The sequence below is a fragment of the Petaurus breviceps genome, unplaced genomic scaffold (genome assembly GCF_028583685.1).
Source record: "Petaurus breviceps papuanus isolate PSGF00001 unplaced genomic scaffold, PetGlider_PUasm1.0 90466, whole genome shotgun sequence".
Lineage (NCBI taxonomy): Eukaryota > Metazoa > Chordata > Mammalia > Diprotodontia > Petauridae > Petaurus > Petaurus breviceps.
This window is the reverse complement of record NW_027187260.1, coordinates 1,910,663-1,933,421: the sequence shown is the minus strand read 5'-3', so window position 1 is coordinate 1,933,421 and position 22,759 is coordinate 1,910,663. Positions and strand designations below refer to the sequence as shown.

The 22,759-nt window shown below is 37.6% G+C and overlaps 1 protein-coding gene and 1 pseudogene across 2 annotated transcripts in view; one reads left to right on the top strand and one right to left on the bottom strand.

The window, feature by feature from the left end:
- Window positions 1–8,540, top strand: part of FBXO28 (F-box protein 28) — a 67,585-nt gene extending 59,045 nt beyond the window's left edge. Inside the window, exon 5 of one of the 2 annotated variants that reach the window (XM_069062600.1) lies at window positions 2,785–8,540. In XM_069062600.1, the coding sequence (XP_068918701.1) occupies window positions 2,785–3,179 (395 nt within the window). In that variant the 3' untranslated portion in view covers window positions 3,180–8,540. The remainder of the gene's footprint in view (window positions 1–2,784) is intronic. The other variant, XM_069062601.1, reaches the window with a different exon arrangement.
- A 4,980-nt stretch (window positions 8,541–13,520) lies between these two features.
- LOC138141760 (eukaryotic translation initiation factor 2 subunit 3 pseudogene) lies at window positions 13,521–22,550 on the bottom strand (annotated as a pseudogene).
- Between the last annotated feature and the right edge of the window lie 209 nt (window positions 22,551–22,759).

Genomic DNA, 22,759 nt, shown 5'->3' with positions numbered 1-22,759 from the left:
GACTCAGTGTTTCATCGATCAGAGTTCTAAAGTCTTTCAAGGTTGTTTTCATATAAATTACTCTAGTTCTGTTCACTTTACTCTTGTCTTATTTCATAGGGTATCTTCCCTTCTTCTGAAACTGTCCAGTTAGCCATTTTTTTATGTTATAATAATATTCTGTTATATTCATATGCCATAATTTGTTTATCCATTCCCCATGGTAGAATTCCCTAATTTCCAGTTTGAGGCTTCTGTGAAAAAATCTGCTATGAGTATTTTTTGTACATATAGGTCCTTTTCATCTTTATTTGATCTCTTTATGGTATAGGCTTAGCAGTGATATAGCTGGGTCAAAGGGTATGCACAGTTTAGTAGCTTTGGGGGCATAGTTCCAAATGGCTTTCTAGAATCTGGAGCAATTCACAGGTCCACCAACAACGTACTAGTGTGCTTGTTTTCCTGTAGCCCCTCTAAAATTGTCAGTTTCTTCTTTTGTTAGTTTTGCCCATCTGGTGGGTTAGATAGAACCTCAGAGTTGCTTTAGGTTTCTCTAATTATTAGTGATTTGTAGCATTTTTATATGGCGGTTGACAGCTTGGCTTTCTTATTTTGAAAACTGCATCTTCATATCCTTTGATCCTTTACTGAAAAATGTCTTTTAGTCTTACAAATTTGAATTAGTTCCTTATATATCTTGGATATGAGGCCTTTATAAAGAAACATCCTAAAGAAATTTTTTCCCCTCTTACCTGTTTCCTATATAATTTTAACTGTATTAGGTTTTTTGTGCAAAAACTTTTAACTTTTATATAACCAGAATTGTTGATTTCATCTTCTCTAATGCTTGCTTAATCATAAACTCTTCCCCTATCCAAAAGTCTGAAAGATAGTTTATTCCTTGCCTCTCTGATTTATGATATCACTTTTTATGTCTAAGTCATGTATCCTTTTGTAATTTATCTTGTTTTACAGTGTGAAATGCTCATCTATATCTAGTTTTTTCCATTTCCCCAGAAATTTTTGTCAAAGAGTGAGCCCTTCCCCCAGTAACTGGGGTCTTTGGGTTTATGCTCCCTATTTGTTGCTTCAGTACATTTTATGTTCCTAATCTGTTCCACTTATTGACCTCTTTTTTAACCAGTACTAAATCACTTCAGTGATTACTGCTTTGTACTATATTTTGTGATCTAGTGCTAGTGTCTTCCCTAGTGAAATATTTTTTCCCTGTTTCTCTTGAGATTTTTTACCTTTTTTCCTCTCCAAATGAATTTCATTATTTTCCTAGTTCAAAGTATATGGTATAGTTTGATGGTAGTTTGATTGGCATAACCAGAGTGAAATTTCTAAATCACAGATCTAACCTTATTACTTTCCTGCCCAAGAAATTTCCATGACTTCCTATTGCCATTAAGATAAAATGCAAATGTCTATTTGGCTTTTAAAACCCTTCCCAATCTGCCTTCAGCCTACCTTTCCAGGTGTACTACACATCATTCCCCTTCCAGTATTCTTAGGCTACAGCCAAGAGCTAGTCTTGCTCTTCCTCTGTACTGCTTTTCCACTTCTTCTATCTCTTGTTTTGCCACAAGCTGTCCCTATCTGTGGAATGTGTGCCCTCCCTCCATATCAGTACTTGATGAAAACCCCAGCTTCCTTCCAAGCTCAGGTCAAGGGCACTTCCTAGGAGAAGCCTATCATCCCTGAAGTACTGGTGCCCATCCTTCAAGACTTTGTCTGTGATGTTTGTAATCATGTTGTTCCACCCACTCTGCCCCCCATAAAAAAGTAAAAAGCTCTTTAAAGGCAGTGGCAGTTTGTATACCCAGTTCTTGGCACATACAGCTGCTTAATAAAATGCTTACTGAATTGAACATAGTCTTATCCAGATACAGAAAGGTGAGACAACATTCCCCGACCTAAGTGGTCTACTAAATAGCAGTGTAGGTAAGCAGAAAAGAGTACTAAGCTTAGAGAGCTACATTTTGGTCCCAGCCCCTCACTGGCCATGTGTCCTCAGGTAAGTGACTTCACTTCTCTGGTCTCTCCTTCCATATCTATAATATAAGAGGAGTGGTATGGGTGAGATGTTCTCTACAGTCACTTCTAATTCTAAGAGTCACTGATTCCATAAATGAAAGGTTTGTGTAAAATGAAGGCTTATAGTTTAATGGCATTTATACCTTCAATGGGATTATGTAGTATAAAAGTAGTATAATGTTTGTGTTTTATGGTATTCATTCCATTGCTAAAATGTCTTCCCAAACCCCACTAGATGTCAAAAAATGTTGTGATCCTATATGATTTGTCCATTACATCTCCTTTCACTTGGCTTAGAATAGAAGTTGGGTGTAATCTTTAGAAATTGTTTTATTGCATCCTGCAGACATCTCTGAAGGCCTGTGTGTCCATTTCAGCCAATCATTTTACTTTTATTAAAGTTATTTCTCAGATAATTATTTCCCAGTTTTACTTGTAGTTTTTGTAATATTTAACAATTAATAAAGTAGTAAAAATATTTACAATTTTTACTTTCATAAATATATATCATTAAATGTTCTTGTATAATCCAAATATTACCATGATAGTTTGGAATTAGAGAATTAAAAATTAATTTAGAAAATCAGGTTAACCAGCTTCTTTGTATCATATAGACTAAGGAAAAGCATATAGAGCTAGAAATGATAAGAATAGGGTAGAATATAGTATTCAAAAAGTTTTGGTTATGTCAAGTGTAAATTCTGTAGAAACTAACTTTTTAAAAAAGAATTAATTTGTTTTTCTTATAACTCTCTTTTGTCACAGTTCCAGGACCTTCTGCAGCCCTAACAACAATGCAGCTCTTTTCCAAACAAAACCCTTCAAGACAAGAGGTCACTAAACTTCAGCAGCAAGTGAAAACAAATGGTGCTGGTGTGACTGTACTCAGGCGTGAAATTTCTGAGCTTCGCACTAAAGTGCAAGAACAACAGAAACAGCTTCAAGATCAGGACCAGAAACTGCTAGAGCAAACCCAAATCATAGGAGAACAGAATGCTCGTTTGGCAGAGCTGGAACGAAAGCTTCGAGAAGTCATGGAAAGCGCAGTAGGAAATTCCTCAGGGTCTGGGCCAAATGAGGAGTCTCCTCGGAAACGGAGAAAGGCAGTGGAAGCCATAGACTCTCTTAGGAAATCTAAACGTCTTCGAAATAGAAAATAACTTGGAATTCTGTTATAGCTCCAAAAAAGGCATGGCTTAGCAGCTCGTGCAGTCATGCTCACATGGAAACTTGGGTTTAGCAGCATGGTGTCCTTTAGGCTGCACAGTCTTCAGAACACAAATTAGACTTTGACATTTATTATTCATTGTTGGGACATTTTCCCCCTTTCGGTCTGGGTGGACTGATGCACAGGATGTTTTTAATTTGCAATAGATTTGTAATAACTAGACCCACACTCTATCATGTTTTGAGGAGTTAACCTTTTTTTCTGTGCAGATGATGTATTAAAGTAAATTTATTTGTGTTTCTGCATATATGCACATTAAATAAGGATCTTAAATAAACCCTATCTTGACAGACTAGAAATTAAGTTTAAGTACAGAAAACATCCTGTTCACTTGAAAGAAAAGACCTACTTTTTAAATGGACACTATCTTGTATAAAAAACAAGTCGACTTTTTGTTACAAGTGACCTTTGTCTGGAATGTCTGAAAAGTAGTTAATGCTTTTTGGTATTGAAGTAATGGGTGATTGAAAAGGACTTCTACAGTATTGACTATATATTTTTGTAGACTACTGGCAAGGGACTCATCCAGCTATTATATACACAATTTCACTTCCCTGTTGGAACCAGGTCCTACATTTGCATGGATAGGTGCATGCACTGCCTTTTTAGCTCACTCAAGAGCTCTTGCACTGGCATTGACCTTGAACCTCTAGATTTCCCATTGATAAGAAAGAAGCTTCTAAGATCTTAGTACCCCATTAACATCTGCTCTCATTACAGCAGGCAGAGGTGAGCTTGAGCCTTTAATGGCGAAATATATTAGTTCATTTGATCTCTTATTTAAAATGGGGGCTGAACAGTACTGATGCCTGTTGCATTATCCATTCTCTGGCGAGTTCAGGTACTCTGGCTAAGGCAGAAATCCAACTTTCAAGGCTCTTTTTGTATATGTAGGATCTCTGGTTACTAGTACTGTCTTATCACACTACTGTGTCAGCCCATAGGTCAAAATGTGATGACTGAGTAGTGGACACTGCTTATCTGTATAACTTTCATCAGTGAAGCAAAGTCCATTCAAGAAAATGGTTGTACAATGAAAAGACATTTACATCACTTCATTGGGGGAGGGGAGATTAGTCAGGGGAAGCTTTTTAATACTAATAACTATATCCAAGCTTTCCTTATCCTAAAACTTTAAACAAAAGCTTTAATTTCTTTTGCACTCCTGTTTTAAACTTGTAACTGGAAAAGCATGTCTTGCACTGTTCAGTCTTCTGATTGGTCACTTTAACAACCTCTAAGTTGTTGTGTACAGTGATTATTTTTCCCAGTTGTATATTTTTGAAACATTATACAGATATCACTGTCCTTGTTTTATTTTTTAATGTACTATATAGCTATCATTTGACTGTTAAAAATTCTTTTAAGCAACTGTTGCCTTGGGCTTCAGCGAAATTAAAATACATTTAGGTGTAGCATGGAAAAATATCTATTTCCTTGTGGGAGTTTGACATCTAAATTAAGTCTAAGGTATGAGTAAGAATCTTAGCTTAATAAAGCACAAGGTTACCCTTTTTTGCATCCGTCCAATATAATGAGGTTATACTTACTAGTAATTAACCCAACAAAAGTAAAATTTTTCCTACCCCCTCATAATTGTCCTTAAATTTGTATCAGTAATACCTAACTTGGAAATCCCATTTACAACATATGTTTTAAGTAAGGATCTTTAATAGCTATCCTCATGATTTGTTTTGGGGAGAGATAAACTAACAATTTCCATAAAACATATTTATCAACACAGGTAAAAGTCCCAGGTTGGAATTCATCTCAGCTAGTTTTCTTTTTTTGTTGATCAGATTATCTATGACATCATAGCTGGGGTGGAGGCCTGTTGGGATACTTTATGGCCTTTGCTAAAGACTGCTTTTCTAGAATTCAAGAGACAGAACACATATTTATTAATTATGATGATTATGCATTTAACAGTCTTAGTTTATTATTAAGATGAATACTTTAACAGGTCTTAATAAATTACAAAAAGTCTGTATTCCTGGGAAAGGTTTGTTTGGTACACTGTCCACTTAAGGCTTCACTATGGTTTCATTTTTACTTCTTAAATCACCTCCATTCCGACCTTCCTTTCTTATGTTTCTAGATAAAGTCCCAAGTATCTAGGCTGTTTGACCAATAGAGTCTCCCCTTAGTTATACAAACAGGTGGTTTTTGTAATAATCAATCAGCATATTAGAAATAATTGATGATCAACAACAAATCACAATTTCTAACATTAAGCACATTAAAGCCAGATCAAACCCGCTTACCATTTACAAATTACCCTTCCATGGTGTTTCCATCACATTACAGAAATGTTCTTTAACTACAAGAACAAAAATACTTTAATTCCAGGGAAACCAGCTCTTGTATGCTGTTTATAATTTTTTGTTGAATACTACTTGTTTTGAGCAAAAAGTCCTTCCCTTATAAGGAATTTAAATTTTTTTTCTCATGTATTGGGACTTTGGACATCTAAATTTAGCACTTTCTGAATTGCATTTGTTAACAGACTTTAACTTAAGGAAGAAAAGAGCGGGGTAGGTACTACAGACACCATTGCTCATTTTTTAATTGCAAAAATTCTAGGAAACTGAAAAAATGAGATAGGAGATTTTTATTTAAGTTTTTGGCAGACACTAATTACTTTGATCCGCTAAAGTTGATGATACATAAACAGTAATTTCAAGAAAGCTATCATATTGTCTTGAATTATCGTTAACTTGAATGATAAGCAGTATGATGTCAGTATGTTGTGCTAGGAAATCACGTGACAGAATAAATCAGTTTGTACTGCGGTATCCCAGCTGTTTTCCAGAGCCTTTTCCAGGAGAGCTCGCTTCTCATTGAAATTGCTTTGTTTTTATGGACCATACTCATCATTAGTAAGTTAATTAGGCTAAAATGGATTTTTGAGCTATAATATGGAAAAGACACTCAAGGAATTTAGGATTTTCAACTCTAGGATCCTTTCTTTTTTTGTGTTTTTCTATGTGAACATTGTTTAATTCCTTATAAGCTAGTTTACAAATTTCATGTTATGAAATCTATCTGCATTATTTTTTCAAGATTCTGGTTGGGAGAGGCAGTGTGGTTTAGTGGAAAGGGTACTGGATTTAGAGTCAGAACATCTGGTTTCAAATCCTAACTGCTACCTGTGTTACTTTGGGCAAGTCACTTCACCTGTTAGCCTCAGTTTCCTCATCTGTAAAGTGAAGGATTTTGACTAGATGGGCCTTAAAATCCTTTCTTGCTCTGAACCCTGAGTTCTTTGTTGCATTTGGGCTCCACAGATGACAGAACAGACATCTGAACATGTTATTAATCATACTTTTTAAAGGAACCTTGTAGGATTCCCTGAAATTCAACTTGTTAGCCACTGTTGGAAGCAACTTTTTCTATAAACATGTATTGTTTTTATAGTATTGAACTTTTACAGAAGCTGGCCTTAAACTACTTAGTAGCTCCAAAACAGATATGCTTTTGACCTAAATGTTAAAATGCTAATGGAAATACTTTGTTTGGCTCCCAACATGGGTAAGGTAAGGAAGGAAAGTCATGCTTAAATCCAGTGAGCTAAAAGAAATGTTACAACTTAATTATTGAGTAAAAATAGATGAATGGCACATGAAAAGACTTTCTAATGTGCATTACGTCTGGTTATGGATCATTAAGTCAATGATACTGTTTGACTGCATTATTTATGCCATTTCACAACCTGCACTTTAATCTCCAAAGAAACTAAATGCACAATGTTGGCCAATTAAATTAGTTTTTTGGAGGTGACTTCCTTTTTAAGTTTTTATTCGATAGCTATAGTAATTTCTGAGAATACTTGTATATTGCCCTATTTCAAACAGCATGTAAGTTTATGGTGTTAGGAAAGTGAAAACAACATAAATCTTAAGACTTAGTGCACAACATAGTATCTTTATCTCCAGTTCTGTCTATTCTTGAGTACCCTATTATCAGGCACCTTTATAAATCAATGCTATAAATAATAGTTGAGGTTAGAAATAAAAAGTTCCCTGAAAAGCAACTTTCTGTATGGGGAGGAAGGGCAGTAGCCTGGTCATGCTACTTGGATTTGGAAACCATCTAAATTAGCTTCTAATGAGAGAAATGTAGGTTTTTCAACCCTGCCAATTGTATTTATCATTTTGGTTCAATTTCCTCAAACAAGAAATCAACATTTTCTTTGAAATCAAAGGGGGTAATAATGAAAATTACCCTATAAAAGCTGCACAGCAACTGACTGATTGACTGTTCATGACTTTGATTAATAAAGGCTTTTCATAATAATAGTGTTGATAAAATGAGTACATTGGTGATAAAACTGCAGGCTGGAGCCAGGTTATTTTGATTGATCAATGCTGATATTGCCTCCACCTATGCAGAAAGCAAACCCTCCATGCCTTCTCAACCTGTGCAATCCTTGTCAATGTCTTTCCAGAAGTCCTCCATAGAAGATCCATCCATACAATGTACTGGAGGCCTTCTTGTAGGTTATTTTTTTTAATATCTTGTAATTAATGTAGCACTCAGGCCATCCATTTCTTGTCTTTTATCTTGCTACATGACTAGCCCACTTTGTACATGTTGTCACTGATGTTTTTTATCCTGTTTCTTGTGGGCAAGTCATTGTTGACAATATGCTGCAACCTACTTACACTTATTCTGTATGTTTCTGTTGCCCTTTTGGTTCTCTTATAACTTGATTCTTCCAAGTCTGTTTCATGATCTACAGCCATATAACATCAATAGAAAATATTGATGTTAAAAATATGGATTTTGGCAGCACCAAGCAGTTTGGGATCATTGAAAGCACTGCATGACTTCCCAAATGTGATCCAGCTGACTCTTCTTCCCACTCAATTCTGGACTGAGCTCACTGTCCATACTAGTCTTTTGAAAATTGGCCTTTTATACCCCCCTAAAATATTTAAAAGTTCATATGCCCCCAAAGTTTGTATTGAGTTCCTAATGTAAGGTGACTATTAAATCTAAACTTACCAGTCTTCATCAGAAAGGACATGTGAGATATTATAAGTATTGGCGTGTTCTTTAGGTTTTTTAACCTTACAGAATATGTGGTCCTTATTCAGTCATACCAAAGGACATTGCTGGTCATAAGAGTAATATTTTTATGTGGTACCATTTCTGTTTACCTATGTCACAATGAACTAGAGGTTTAGTTTCTGGCATTTTAAATGTTTATGACCTAATGCAATCATTGGAAAAGTGAAAAACACCTCCCAGTCATACATCAGGGTACTTCAATAAATGTGTTATTACCAGTTATAGTTGTATTTTTATTTTGTACACAAAAGAAAATGGAGATAAACTGACCCTCCAGATACTTTATTAGTAAAAGTCTATGACCTAAGATTCTTAAAAATGGGGGAAGGGGAGGGGAAGAAAGGGAGGAGGTGGATAATAAACCTTTGAAGGATGAACAGCAGTGAACTTAATGACAATATATTCAAATTCCTTAGATTCATTCTTAGCTCAGAAAAAAACTGTCAAGGCCCCTAGTGCTAAAAGTAGCAACACATATGCACTTAACATAAAACCAAGAAGAAAGTTCTGTGAATTGTAGCAACCAACTCCAAAAATATTTCATGGGATTTTCACCTTGATGATGGGTTACTTAGGACTAAGGTCCATAAGAAAAAGAAATATTCTAGTAGCAACTATACTTTGAGATACACTTTTCTTAGTTGCCTAGTTAGATGTTGAAAAGAGACCAGGGATGTCCAGCACTATTGCTTTATTTTAGTCCTCTGAACATCACAGAAAGTATGGAAATGTAAGTGGCAACTGCTGTTAACTTGGATTTCAGGAGACTCAGAATGGATTCTATTTCTCCATGTCCAAAGTAGATAGAGAATGATCCTATGAATTTTCCATTGGGAAATCAAACATCTTAGCCTACCCCTTTATACCTTTCTTTAAAAAATACAAATTTTGGGGGTGGCTAGGTGACACAGTGAATAGAGCACCAGCCCTGGAGTTAGAACCTGAGTTCAAATCCAGCCTCAGACACTTAACATTTACTAGCCATGTGACCTTGGGCAAGTCACTTAACCCCAAATGCCCTGCGTTTCCCCACTCCAAAAAGCAAAAAAAAAAAAAAATTATGTTCCCATGCTGAATTAGACTCCAATATTTAAAACTGATATATTATTGAAAATCCCCTAGAAAGAAAAATGCACTTTTTAGCTGTTTTTGTATGACTTCTTTTATATTTTCAGTGAAGCATTTTCTCAAAAACAATAAATGCTAAGAGGGAAAGTGAAATAACAAGTAATAGTTGTAAAGTTAAGTATAAATCAAGAATGAAAGGACCTAAATTCAATAACTGTATTTTATTAGAAACATCTAAATGGCCAGAGATCCCAGATTTCTCAAATTTTCTGTTCATCTTTTATTTTGATATTTTTAACTTTTTATGGAGGTTCAATAAACTTTAAATCTATTTTCCCCTTTTTGACCATGGTAAAACATCTGTTATTTCTAATGATTATGACCTAATTTGTCAACATTAAGTGTAACTGTGAAAAGAATAATAATAACAAATATGTTAAGAAGTGGAATCCTAAATATATTTTATCTACACCTAAACTTACAAGCTTTCTACTTTTATCAGGGCTCACTTTAGATTTAACATTTCAAGAGCTTTCTTATATTCACAGAATTGGAAGTTTCCTTAGAGATAAAAAAAAAAAAAAGGTTCACTGATTTACCCAAGATTGCACAGCCCCTCTCATTCACAACTCTTTCTTACCCCCTGCTTCAAACCTGCTAAAAAAGCACCACTTAAGACACTGAACTGTCAGAATTTGAGGAATCAGAGAAGCTCAATCTCAAAGTAGGAAGGACCCTTAGAGGCTGCCTAATTCAACCTATACCTTTACAAAAATTTCCTCTATAAAAGATCCTAAGGTGACCATCCAATCTTTGCTGAAAGGCTAGTGATTGAAAATCCATAACCTAATAAGGGAACCCATTCCACACTGGGATAACTCCACTGGTTAGGTAGCTTCTCGTTATATAAAACTCACATCTTCCTATCTGCTACTTCTACCCATGGCTCCCAGTTCTGCCAGGAGTGAAGCAAAACAAGTGTCATCTCCTTTCCAAGTGCGTACTTCAAAAACTTGACCATGGCAGTGCCTGGCTCAATAAATTCCAATGCCTACTTCCCTGTTGTCTCTAGGATCAAACAGAAATTCTTGGCATTTAAAATCCTAGACAGCCTAGATAGAGTTAACCATTTCAAGTCTATTATATATTTCCATTCACTAACCCTATGGTCCAACCAAATTGACCTTGCAGTTTCTCACACATAATGTTCCATCTCCATTGCCATACTTTTGTAGAGGCTGCCCTTCAAGCCCTGAAATGGACTCACTCTTCATCACCACCTCTTAGGATTGCTTTCTTCTTTCAAGACTCAAGCCAAGTGCCACCTCCTTAAAGTTCTGTTGGTCTGAACCATCAGAATTTCCCAGGTTGCTGAGAGTGCTGAGTCCAGCAACAGTTTACCATTCCTCAGACCCAAACACAGATTAATATTGCAGAGCTCACACCAGGCAAAGTACAGATAAGACGCTGTCTTGGATAAGACCATTTTGGCAGCACTGGAAGGTTGCAAGTCCCTACCCCGTGAAAACCTGAAATAACACAACACTACCCCCCCACACACAAAAATGAAGGACTTCTCTAGACCTTCCCTCCAAAATTGCACAAGAGCCTTAACCCAAAGTCCAAAGATGTCAGATTGGAAGAATGAGAAAAACAAACCCATTGTAAAATGCTAATTACAATTATAGGGTCACTCAAGCCATAAACTCAGAGGAAGTGAATTAATTCCAGAACATCTTTGTACAAGTAAAGCCTCAAAAAAAACCCAAACAACCCATATTGTGGGCAAAAATTCAACTTAATTTCCTACAAGATATGAAATAAGAGTTTTTAAAAGTTAAAGAAAAGAACCTAGAAATTATCCTTCAAGAAATTCTCAAGGAAAATTGCCCTGATGTTTTAGAACCACAGGGCAAAATAGAGGTCGAAAGCATCCACCAATCACCTCCTGAAAAAGATCCCCAAAAGAAAACTCTTAGGAATATTATAGCCAGGTTCCGGAGTTCCCAGATTAAGGAGAAAATATTACAACCAGCCAGGAATAAACAATTTGAATATTGTGGAAACACTATCAGGGTAACACAGGATCTGGCAGCTTCTACACTGAGGGATCAAAGGGCTTGCAATATGATATTCCGGAGGGCAAAGGAGCTGGGATTAAAACTAAAAATCACCCAGCAAAACTGAGTATCATTTTTCAGGAGAAAATATGGTCATTCAGTGGAATAGAGGACTTTCAAGCATTTTTGATGAAAAAAACAGAATTGAATATAGAAAATTTGACATTCAGATACAAGAAGCAAGAGAAACCTGCGAAGGTAAACAGGGAAAAGAAATCATAAGGAACTTGTCAAAGTTGAACTATTTACATTCCTACATGGAAAAATGATAATTGTAACTTATAAAACTTTTCTCAGTATGAGAATTGAAGGGAATAAAAATGTGCATATATATATGTATATATATATGTGTGTGTGTGTATACACATACATATGTCTATATAGGAGGGTATATGGGCATATGAATACATATGTGAATGTGTGTATATATGTGTACAGGTATACATAGAGAGAGGGCACAAGACCAATTTAATGGGAAGGAAGGATACTTAAAAGGTAAAATTCAGAGGTGAGAGAGGAATACCCCAAATAATTGGGGTAAACTATCTCATGTAGAAGAGGTAAGGGAAAATGATTACAATGGAGGGGAAGAACAGGAAGTCAAAAGGGAATGGGTCAACCTTATTCTCATTGAATTTGTCTTAGGGAGGGAATGACATATGCACTAAATAGGGTATTTCACCCTACAGGAGAGTAGTGGGGAAGGGGATGAGAGGGGGAATGATGGAAGGGAGGGCAGGCTGGCTGGGAGGGAAGTTGGAAGCACCCACTTTTGAAAAAGGACAGCATCAAAGTAGAGAATAGAACAAGTGGGAGGTGGGATAGGAGGGAGGGAAATATAGTCAGTCTTTTACAATATATCTACTATGGAAATGTTTTGCATACCTACACATGTACAACCTATACTGAATTCCTTATCTTCCCAGTAAGGGTGGGTGACAAGGGAGGAAGGGAATGAATCTGGAATTCAAAGTTTTAAAATCAAATGTTTAAAATATATATATATATAAAATCAATATTATTTTACATGTAAATGGGAAATAAGGTATACAGGCATTGGGGTATAGAGATCCAACGTGCCCTACTGGAAAGTTGGAAAGGGTATGGGAGAAGATATGGGAGAGAGCAGATTGGAGGAAGGGATATCCAGTGGGATCGCTATTTTGGGGTGGTGGGTAGGGGAAAAACGGGGAGAAAATTTGTAACTCAAAATCTTGTGGAAACGAATGATGTAAACTAGAAATTAATAAAGCATTTGATAACAGTAAAATCCCCCCCAAAAAATAAATAAAAGTTAAAAAAAAGTTTTTTTATCAAGAAATAAAGCCTTGGAGGAAAACATGGAAAAGAAATGAGAATTGTAAAGGTAATTAACAGCTTAGTCCAAGATGTACAAAACCTTATCTCCAAGCATCAAACTCCCTGAAAATTAGAATGGACCAGACAGAAGCCAATGACTCCATGAGAAAATAAAAATATTAAAACAAAGTAAAAAGACTGAAAAATAATAGAAAATGTATGTAAGGTATCTTATAATAAAAACAACTTACCTGGAAAATAGATGAAGGGGGAAAAAATGTAAGAATGACTGAACTATCTAAAAGCCCTGACCAAAAAAAGAGCCTGGATATCATCTTTAAGAAATCTGAAAAGATTTTTGCTCAGATCTTTTAGAACCAGAGGGCAAAGGGGAAGGAGGAAGAATCCACTAGTTAACTCCTGAAAGAAACCTCCAAATGAAAACTCCTAGGAACACCACAGCCAAAATCCAGAGCTTTCAAGTCAAACAAAAAACACTGCCAAGTATCCAGAAAGAAAGCATTTGAGTACTGAAGAATTGCAGTCAAAATCGCACATAATTTAGCAATCACCACTATAAAACAATGGAGAGTTTGGGATATGATATTCCAGAAGGCAAAGGATATAGGATTCTAGCCAAGAATAACTTACCCAGCAAAACTCAGCATAATCGTAAGGGAGGGTGGGGAGGGTGGGGAGGATGGGGAGAATGAATCTATAATGCTAATAGAGAACTTTCAAGCATTCTTTTCTTATTTTTTTCTGGTCTCCAAAAAAAGTTTTATTTCTTTAAGTATTTTACTGTTGAAACAATCTTTGAGGCCTGGGGCTATTCAAAGGAACAATGAAAAAATAAGAAAAATTTTATTTCAAACAGGTTTTGTTAAATGTACTACACAGTGAAGATGTCTTGACTATTGTAAACATATCTTAATTTCAAACCTGTACTGATGTATAAATTAGACATGTGGTATGAGAATGATTAATTTGTGCTAAAATGTGAAACAAATCCTCCATTATACCAATTTTTACATTTATTGCAGACACTGACTAGTATTTTAATACCAGAGGTTAAATTTTCATCACAAGAAATGAGAAAATTATTCAGCATTCACAAAATGTAATGAGCTGTGAAATTAATTCCCCATTATTGCTCTGAAAACATACCCCAAGATTTAAGTGGAATCTCTTTCCTCAGCCAAAGCTAGGCATTCAGTGATAGTTCTTTAGTCTTCACCTACCATTGGTTTGATTGTCACTCCTCTTCTTATCTGACCCCATCCAATTAAACGCCAATGTTTCTCAACTCTTCCACTAAGGGCAATTTTTTCTCCTATTTCTGTGCAGACAGGATTAGTAAGAACAATCTTGCCTAAATCAGCCTTTACTGCACTGACTCTTCCTCCAGTAGACAAGGAGTCTATATTCACCATAAGAACTTCATTCTTGGACAGTTTTTGCACCTTTGCTGCCTTTTTGTCTCCTTTAGTTCGCACACCTAAAAGACGTCTAAGAAGGAAATAGGAAATTTCCAGCTCTGTGAAGATTTCAGGCAGTGTTCCAACTGCACCAAGAACCTGTCCCACCATTCTGTCAGCTCGGCACAAAGTTTGATCAATTTTTGTTCCAACACCAATAAGTCCTCCAGGAGCAGCATACTGAAGATCATTATGTTCTGCAAAAAGTGAGACGATTTTGGAAAAGATTGGCTTACACATGAGTTTCCCTTCACTATCTTTAGAGACAATGCCAGGCCTGACCTCCAACTCCTGACCCACCTTTAACACTCCTTTGAGAATACTACCACCGGCCACACCACCCTTAAGGTCATCAACTTCACAACCAGGCTTGCTGACATCAAAAGACCGAATAACAATAAGTCTGGGTTCTGAAGTAAAGTGGGGGTACTGGAATCTTCTTTACTATGTATTCACAAACAACTTCAATATTATACTTCAGCTGAGCAGAAATTGGAATAATAGGAGCTCCCTCTGCAACTGTACCTTGTACAAATGCAAGGATATGTTCATATTGTTCCTTAGCCTGACTTTCTTTCACCAAATCAATCTTATTCTGTAGAATCAGAATGTGTTTCAATTTCATGATTTCTATGGCAGCTAAGTGCTCAGAAGTCTGAGGCTGAAGACAAGACTCATTACCAGCTAATAACAGTAAAGTTGCATCCATGACTGCTGCACCGTTCAGCATGGTAGCCATCAAAATATTGTGGCCAGGACAATCCACAAAAGAGACACATCTAATTTGAAGTTTCCTTTAGTTCCAGGAATGTCTGTAGGAAATTCATCAGGTGTGCTACTTCCACAAGATCTGTAACATTCTGGCCGAGAACAACTTGGGTCATCAAGTTTGTAAATCTTAGTATTAGCATACCCCAACTTAATGGTAATACTTCTTTCCAGCTCATTTTTTAATTGGACAGTGTGAACTCCAGAAATAGCTTTTACTACTATTGACTTTCCATGTGCTACATGGCCAATTGTACCTATATTGATTGTGGCTTGTCTGCTGATAACTTCACGTGAAAGTGGAGTCAACTTGATAACAGCCAAGGTGGTCAGATCCTGGCGAGACAGATGGGGCTGCCCCAGAGTCACTCCCAGCTTGTCACCCATCTTGCTCAAAAAGGAAGCACTTCCAAGTATTCTTGATGAAATGACCATGACTGTGTAAAAACTGTGAAGTTCAAACACAGGAGTTAAGAGAAACAAAAAAAGAGGCGGCTAGGTGGTACAGTGAATAGAGCACCGGCCCTGGAGTCAGGAGTACCTGAGTTCAAATCTGGTCTCAGACACTTAACACAAAAACTAGCTGTGTGACCTTGGGCAAGTCACTTAACCCCAATTGCCCTCCAAAAAGCAAAAAAAAAAGAGAGAAACAAAAAAAGTAAACATGAATGAACAATGATAAAGGACTAAATAAGGAAAAATTGCTTACATTCTAATATGGAAAGATGATACAGTGTTCTCTCTGAGCCCTATCATCATTAGGGGTCATACAAGAAGTCTGATCAGATAGAATGCCTAGGAGTTTTTGTGTTATGTCTTGATCTTGACGAATAGAAAGAAAAAGTAAAAGGAATACACTGGTAGGTGGGGAAGGAGGGAAAGGAAGATTAGAGGACATGATCTCAAATAATTGGGGTCAAAGTCTACAAAAAAGATAGTGGGGACAGTAGCTAATACTTGAACCTCATTCTCATCTGAACTGGATACAGGAGAGAAGATAAATTTAAACATACAGAGTTGGTTATAGAAATACATTTCACTCTGGGGAAATAGGAAGGAAAGGAGAAATTAGAGGGAGAATAGATTAAAGGAGGGATTAATCTCAAAGAAAGTAACTGTAAAGATCTACAAAATGTATAGTTCTTTTTGGCAAAGAATTAGAATCTGAGGGAGTAGCCCATCAGTTAGGAATAACTGAACAGGTTATGGCATATAAATATGAAGAAATACTCTTGTGCCATAAGAAATAATGAAGGAGATAGTTTCAAAGAAAACTGGGGAGGTTAATAAGAACTAATGAAGAGTGAAGTGAGCAGAATCAGGAGAACAATTATATAATGTCAACAATATTGTAAAGACAACTTTAAAAGACAGGAACTCTTATCAATGTAATGGCCAACCTGGATTTCAGAGGACTATCAGTGAAGCATACCTTCTGAGAAAGATGCAAAGGATATATGTGTATATGTATACATATTTTACATAATATGTTACACTATTTAATATTCATTATATATAATATACACATGAATATGTATATGTGTATATAGTATGTATATGTGCATATACATATACATACATACACACACACCTATGTATCTAAAGTCTAGACATGGCCAATGCAGATGTTTGTTTTGCTTAACTATATACGTTTGTAATGGGGGTTTTGTTTTTCTTTCATTCTCAAATTGAGTGGGACATGGAAGAGAGGGTGAATTTTTTTTTTAATTTTATTTATTTACTTTTAGTTAACAACATTAAGTTCCACAATCCCTTGAGTTTCAAATTTTCTCCCCCTTCCTTTCTTCCCCTTTCCCGCTCCCCGCCATGGTGGCATGCAATCAAATATAGGATCTACAAATACCTTCACATTAAACATTAGTCAAGTTGTAAAGAAGGATTATAACCAATGGAGTGAACAATGAGAAAGAAGAAACAAAACAAAAAAGAGAGAGAGCAGGTAGTTGGCTTCAATCTGCATTCAGACTCTGCATCTCTTTCTCTGGATGTGGATATCCCTCTCCATCATGGGTCCCTTGGAGTTGTGAGTTGTCTTATTACCTTACATTGCTGAGAGATGCCCAGTCTATCAAAGTTAGTTGTCACATGCATAATGTGTCTATAATTGTGTACAAAGTTCTCCTGGTTCTGCTCTTCTCACTCAACATCAGTTTATTTAAGTCTCTCCAGGTTATTATGAAGTCTGTATGCTCCTCATTTCTCATAGCACAATAGTATTCCATTACATTCATATATCACAACTTATTTAGCCATTCCCCAACTGATGGTGGGGGGAGGGGTCGGTGCTCAATGGCTGCCCAGAGTCTCATCTGGCCAAAACACACAACTCTTCCCAAAGTGAGCCCCAGAGCAAAAGTATATACACATTAGAGTATATATAGCCCCCTCCTGGGTCAGAGACCATCACAACCCTTGTGACCCACTGCCCAATCACAAAGTAACAAGGTGTGGGCATTCCTGAAAAAGAAGTCTCCCTCTACAGGCTCCAGGTGAGCACATTCAGCCTATTAGGGGGCAGAGTATATTCTCAAAACAAGGAAGGTTCTCAGAGTCACTTAAGCCTATCAAAGGGCCTAGGGGCAGGGAAGATCTTCAGATTCTCATTCCCATAACATATCTAGAACAACCTTTTCATCTGAGGTGATATGGGGCAAGTAATATAACCAGAAAACCAAAGTAACATATATCTTACCGTGGTGATTGTTGTTTTCCTTTATATAATTTCATATTTTCTTTTTTGCTTTTTTTTTGGAGGGCAATTGGAGTTAAGTGACTTGCCCAAGGTCACACAGCTAGTATGTGTTAAGTGTCTGAGGCCAGATATGACCTCAGGCCCTCCTGACTTCAGGGCCAGTGCTCTGTTCACTGTGCCACCTAGCCGCCCCCATTTCATATTTTCTATACTGAAAACTTAGCATATATGTATATGATTGAATGTGTGACATATTATAAACACATGTATATGTATATAAACATAGACATACATATATTGATGCTTAGCTAGGTGGCTCAATGGTAGAGTATGGACTTGGCATCAGGAAAATTCTAGTTCAAATTCTGCCTCAGATACTTCCTAGCTGAGTAGCCCTGGGCAAATCACTTAAACTCTCAACTGCAGTTTCTTCATATGTAAAATACGGATAATAACAACACCTTCTTTACAAGGTTATTTTGAGGATTAAGCAAGTTAATATTTGTAAAACTCTTTCCAAACCCTGAAGCACTATATAAATGCTAGTTGTTTATTATATTATTATTATATCTGGTATGAATAATTTATGGGGAAGAGGAGAGAATTAACTCTTCATAAGAGAAAAGGAAATATTTCAGAGCAATCTGGTCCATTATTCATCATCACTTGATCATTACTGGAGGAAATGTTCTATCTAGATGTCTTTGTGGAATTTTATACAGTATGGATGGAACAGTTTCTATCCTCAGGAGCATAAAATTTAAAAAAACAATACTATAAAAATGGAACTGGTTCATATTCTCGTGGGAATACTCCAGGTTGTTTAATCAGCACAAAACAATGACTTCATGAAGTGAATTAGGGCTTTAAAGTTCCTCCTACCTGGAAGTGGTGGTTGGGGAGGATTCCAAGTGTAGAAATGAAATCTATAATGTAAATTCCATTTGTTCAGTGAAGGATTTCTTTAGAAAAAAATAAAGGAGACTGACATTCTTCATTTTCATGATTAACTACTTTTGTGACTAGAAGGTCATTTGAAATCTATGCCATAGGAAAATCAAGGGAAAGTGTTACTATTTGAGCAACATTTAGTGACCTTATTAGACAACTGCATAGCTTGAATTAATTCCAAATAGTCTCATTATCTTGTAAGGAAGCAATGATGTGTAAATGGAAAAAATATTTATTAGTAATTATTTTGATTGTCCAAAGAGTTGCCCTTTTCTTTGTATGCTAGTTACTATTTGGAAATAAATAACCTAGACACTAGCTGCATGACCCTGGGCAAATCACTTAATCCTGTTTGCCTCAGTTTCTTTATCTGTAAAATGAGCTGGAGAGGGAAATAGCAAACCATTCCAGCATCTTTGCCAAGAAAATCCCAACTGAAGTCACAAAGAGTTGGACATGACTAATCAACTAAACAACAACAAGGATTTGTGTGTGTGTGTGTGTAATTAAGTTCACTGGGGTGAAAGGACAAAAGAGAATTTAGAACTTTCAGCTAATTAATTTTATAGATCCATACACCTAATTTGAGTACCACAGTTGTATAGCCGAAGGAGCACAAGGGAAGGAGGTGGTTGAGAAAAGGAAGGACTAGAGAATTCACACCTGAAAATAAAATAAAACTTAATTTAAAAAAAGAAAGAGCATGGGACCTTGAGTCAAAGGTGACCTCTTGAGTCAGAGATCACACAGCTTTGAATCTAGCCTTATAAAACTACTTACGAGTTTTGTAAACCATCAGATTTTTCATCTGTAAAATGAAAGGGCATGGTGATGATATGATGAGATGATGTAAATACAATGCTCTTTTTTGTAAACCTTTTGTTGTTTGGTCATTTCTGTCGTGTCTTGACTCTTTGTTACCCAAAGTGGGGTTCGTTCTTCACCTGCCAGCCCTTGATTAAAATCACTGAGCTTTTCTAGGCCTTGGTTCTCTCTTCTGTAAAACAAAGGGGTTAGATGACCTCCAAGATATCTTCCAACTCTACATCCAGTGATGGCTACCATAAGTACTACCAAATATCCGTGGATGAGATGCATTGATTTGTCCATGCTCTTTAAATCCAAGTCAGGATGATTCATGAAAATGAGTCGCCTTTACAAAAAAAGTTGGGTAAGGGGGCTGGGGCAGGTACTGTGATACAGCACATAAGAGCAGCTAGGTGGTTCAATGGATAGAGTGTTGGGTGTGGAGTCAGAAAGACTCATCTTTCTGAATTCAAATCTGACCTCATACTAGGCTGTGTGCTCCTGGGCAAGTCACTTAACCCTTTTTGCTTCAGTTTCCTCCTCTGTAAAATAAGCTGGGGAAGAAAACAACAAACCACTTCAGTATCTTTGCCAAGAAAACCCCAAATTGGATCACAAGGACTTAGAAATGACTGGAAAATGACTGAATAACAACAAATAGTTCATAGAGAGCAGGATTTGGAGACCAGAAAACCCAGGTTCAAATCCTATTTCTGTTTCATATTGGTTGGATGACCCTCAGCAAGTCACCTAACCCCTCAGTGCTCTACTCAACTCTCTTAAGACAATGGTTCTTAAACTCTATGTGAAGTGATGTGTGTGTGTGTGTGTGTGTGTGTGTGTGTGTGTGTGTGTGAGAGAGAGAGAGAGAGAGAGAGAGAGAGAGAGAGAGAGAGAAGGAGGTACTCCTCTGGCAATCTGTTGAAACCAAAGAACTCAGAATGAATTTTTAAAATACATTAACTAAAACACAGGATTACAAAAAGAAACCAATTATGTTGAAATATGGTTATCTAAATATTTTTTAAAAACAAGTTCACCAGCCCCAGGTTAAGAATTCTTGTAAGGCTGTGTTGATAAGGAAGTGCTGACCTGCACATTAATTAGTTAAGAGTAATTGCTCATCCAAGAGCTTCTTATATTAATGAAATTATAAGCCCAGTTTGTACCCCAATCCCAAGTAGAAAAAATAATATCAATAATCTTGCCCTTGTCTCCTGAACAGAACAATTCCAATATTTCAATAAGCTAAGCCTAATTAAGCCTCATTTGAAATTTCCAGAATATCTTGAGAATACTGGAAATCTCTGAGGACTGGTCACCAGATTGGTCAAGGATTTTCTAGAATAACCAGTATGATTACTTCAAAGCAAATTACTGGACAATAAGAATAAGGGTCTGATAACAATGAGTCATTTCATTCCTTCCTTTCAGTTCTCTCACTCTTCATAGCCCCATTTGTAGTTTTCTTGGCAAAGATAGATTTGCCATTTCCTTCTCCAGCTCATTTTACAGATGAGGAAACTGAGGCAAACAGGGTTAAGTGATTTGCCCAGGGTGACACAGCTATTCATTGTCTAAAGCCAGTCTTCCTGACTCCTGGCCCAGTACTTTATCCTCTTCACCACCTACTGTAGCTGCACTGGGTACCTTTAAAAGCCTAAACTTAATACAATGCAGTCATCTCTCTAGGACTGTCATTAAAATGTTTATAGACGTCGGTAACAATCCCATAACTCAAAGAATGGTAAGGTTATGAAACATTAGAAGTCTGTGAGGAAAACTTCCTTAAAAAAAAAGGAAGGAAGGAAGAAGAGAATGAAAAAATGAAATGAAAGAAAGAAAAAGAAAGAAAAAAACCATTTTGGATAACTCAGGGGAAACAGCCCTCCAGACCCCCATAATTAGAAACTGACAAAAGAACACAAAATGGGCTGGTTTTCCCAGAGCACTAGGTCTTCTTTTTGCCTTAATTATCTGAAATATGTTTCAATGCCCTACATTTTTTCCAGAGTTGGATCAGCCTGAGTCATTGCCTTCCTTGTGAGAAGGATTTCCAGTAAACGGCCACTATGGCCCAGTAAATTACCACACTAAGGGGGAAAAAAGGCGTGGACAGTTTAGATACTGTGGCTAGTTATCAAGATTACATTAACCATTCTTCCTTCCACCCCCAATCCCCGCCCCAGCCGGGGTCCAGGTTACCTCCAACCCACGGTTCTGCTAAATCAGCAACATTATCAAATTCTTGATCTTCTTTTCCCAAAGTGCGGTGTGATGAGTGGTATGTATCTGGAGGGCCCAAGAATCAAAGACTTTTCCAACGCGTTCACCCTTCCCGAGTGAAGGGCCATATGTGAGTGTGTACAGAACACGAAGTGTGTGTGCAGGGGTGGGGTTGGAGGGAAGGGGAGAGGTCTGTTTATTAACAAGCATTTATTAGGCGCTTCCTAAGTGCCAGGCACTGTGCTAAGTCAAAAAGCATTTATTAAGCACAAGTGCCCTTGGTGCTTGGCACTGTACTGAACGCTCAGTAAACCAAAAAAAGACAAAGGTCTCAGTCCTTAACGGGCCAACGTTCGGATAAACAAGGGGACCTCGAGGGAATCCTCCCTCTGCACACAACAGGGTGTTTAGGAGGGGTGAAGGGAGTCATGCTGCTGGGGGTGCAGTGGTAGAGGATCTGCAGTTCAGACACGACCTCGGCCACCCCTCACCCACGCCTGCCCCGCAACTCGCCTTCGCCTGCATCAGTTTCCTCATCTGTAAAATGGGGATAATAACAGCACCGACGTCCCGGGGGTACTCAGGAAGCGATCCTTAAAGCACTAAATACGAGGTTGAGATGGGTGACTGAGGTCGAAAAAAGACGTCAAGATAGTCCTGGGACAAGGGCAATGGACCAGGTCGCAGTCGTGGGGCCTAGCCCTTCCAGCTTTGCCCAAGCCCAGACGAAGGGTTCCCTCTGCCTCGCAGAGAGGGAGGGATGGGGCTGGTCCGGGAGGGGAGACCAAGCTGGGGTGACTGGGGAGAGGGGAGGAGGGGGGGACGAGGAAGGGGAGGGGTGGAGGCGGGGCGGAGCGGTAAGGCTTAAGGGGACAGGCCGGGAAGGGGGCTAGGAGGGGCGGAGCGAGGGTGGTGGGGGCGAGGAGGAAGAAGGACGGGGCGGGACGGTGGAAGGTGACAGGGCGGGAGGGGGGCGAGGAGGGGCGGAGATGGGGCGGGGCCGCGCGCG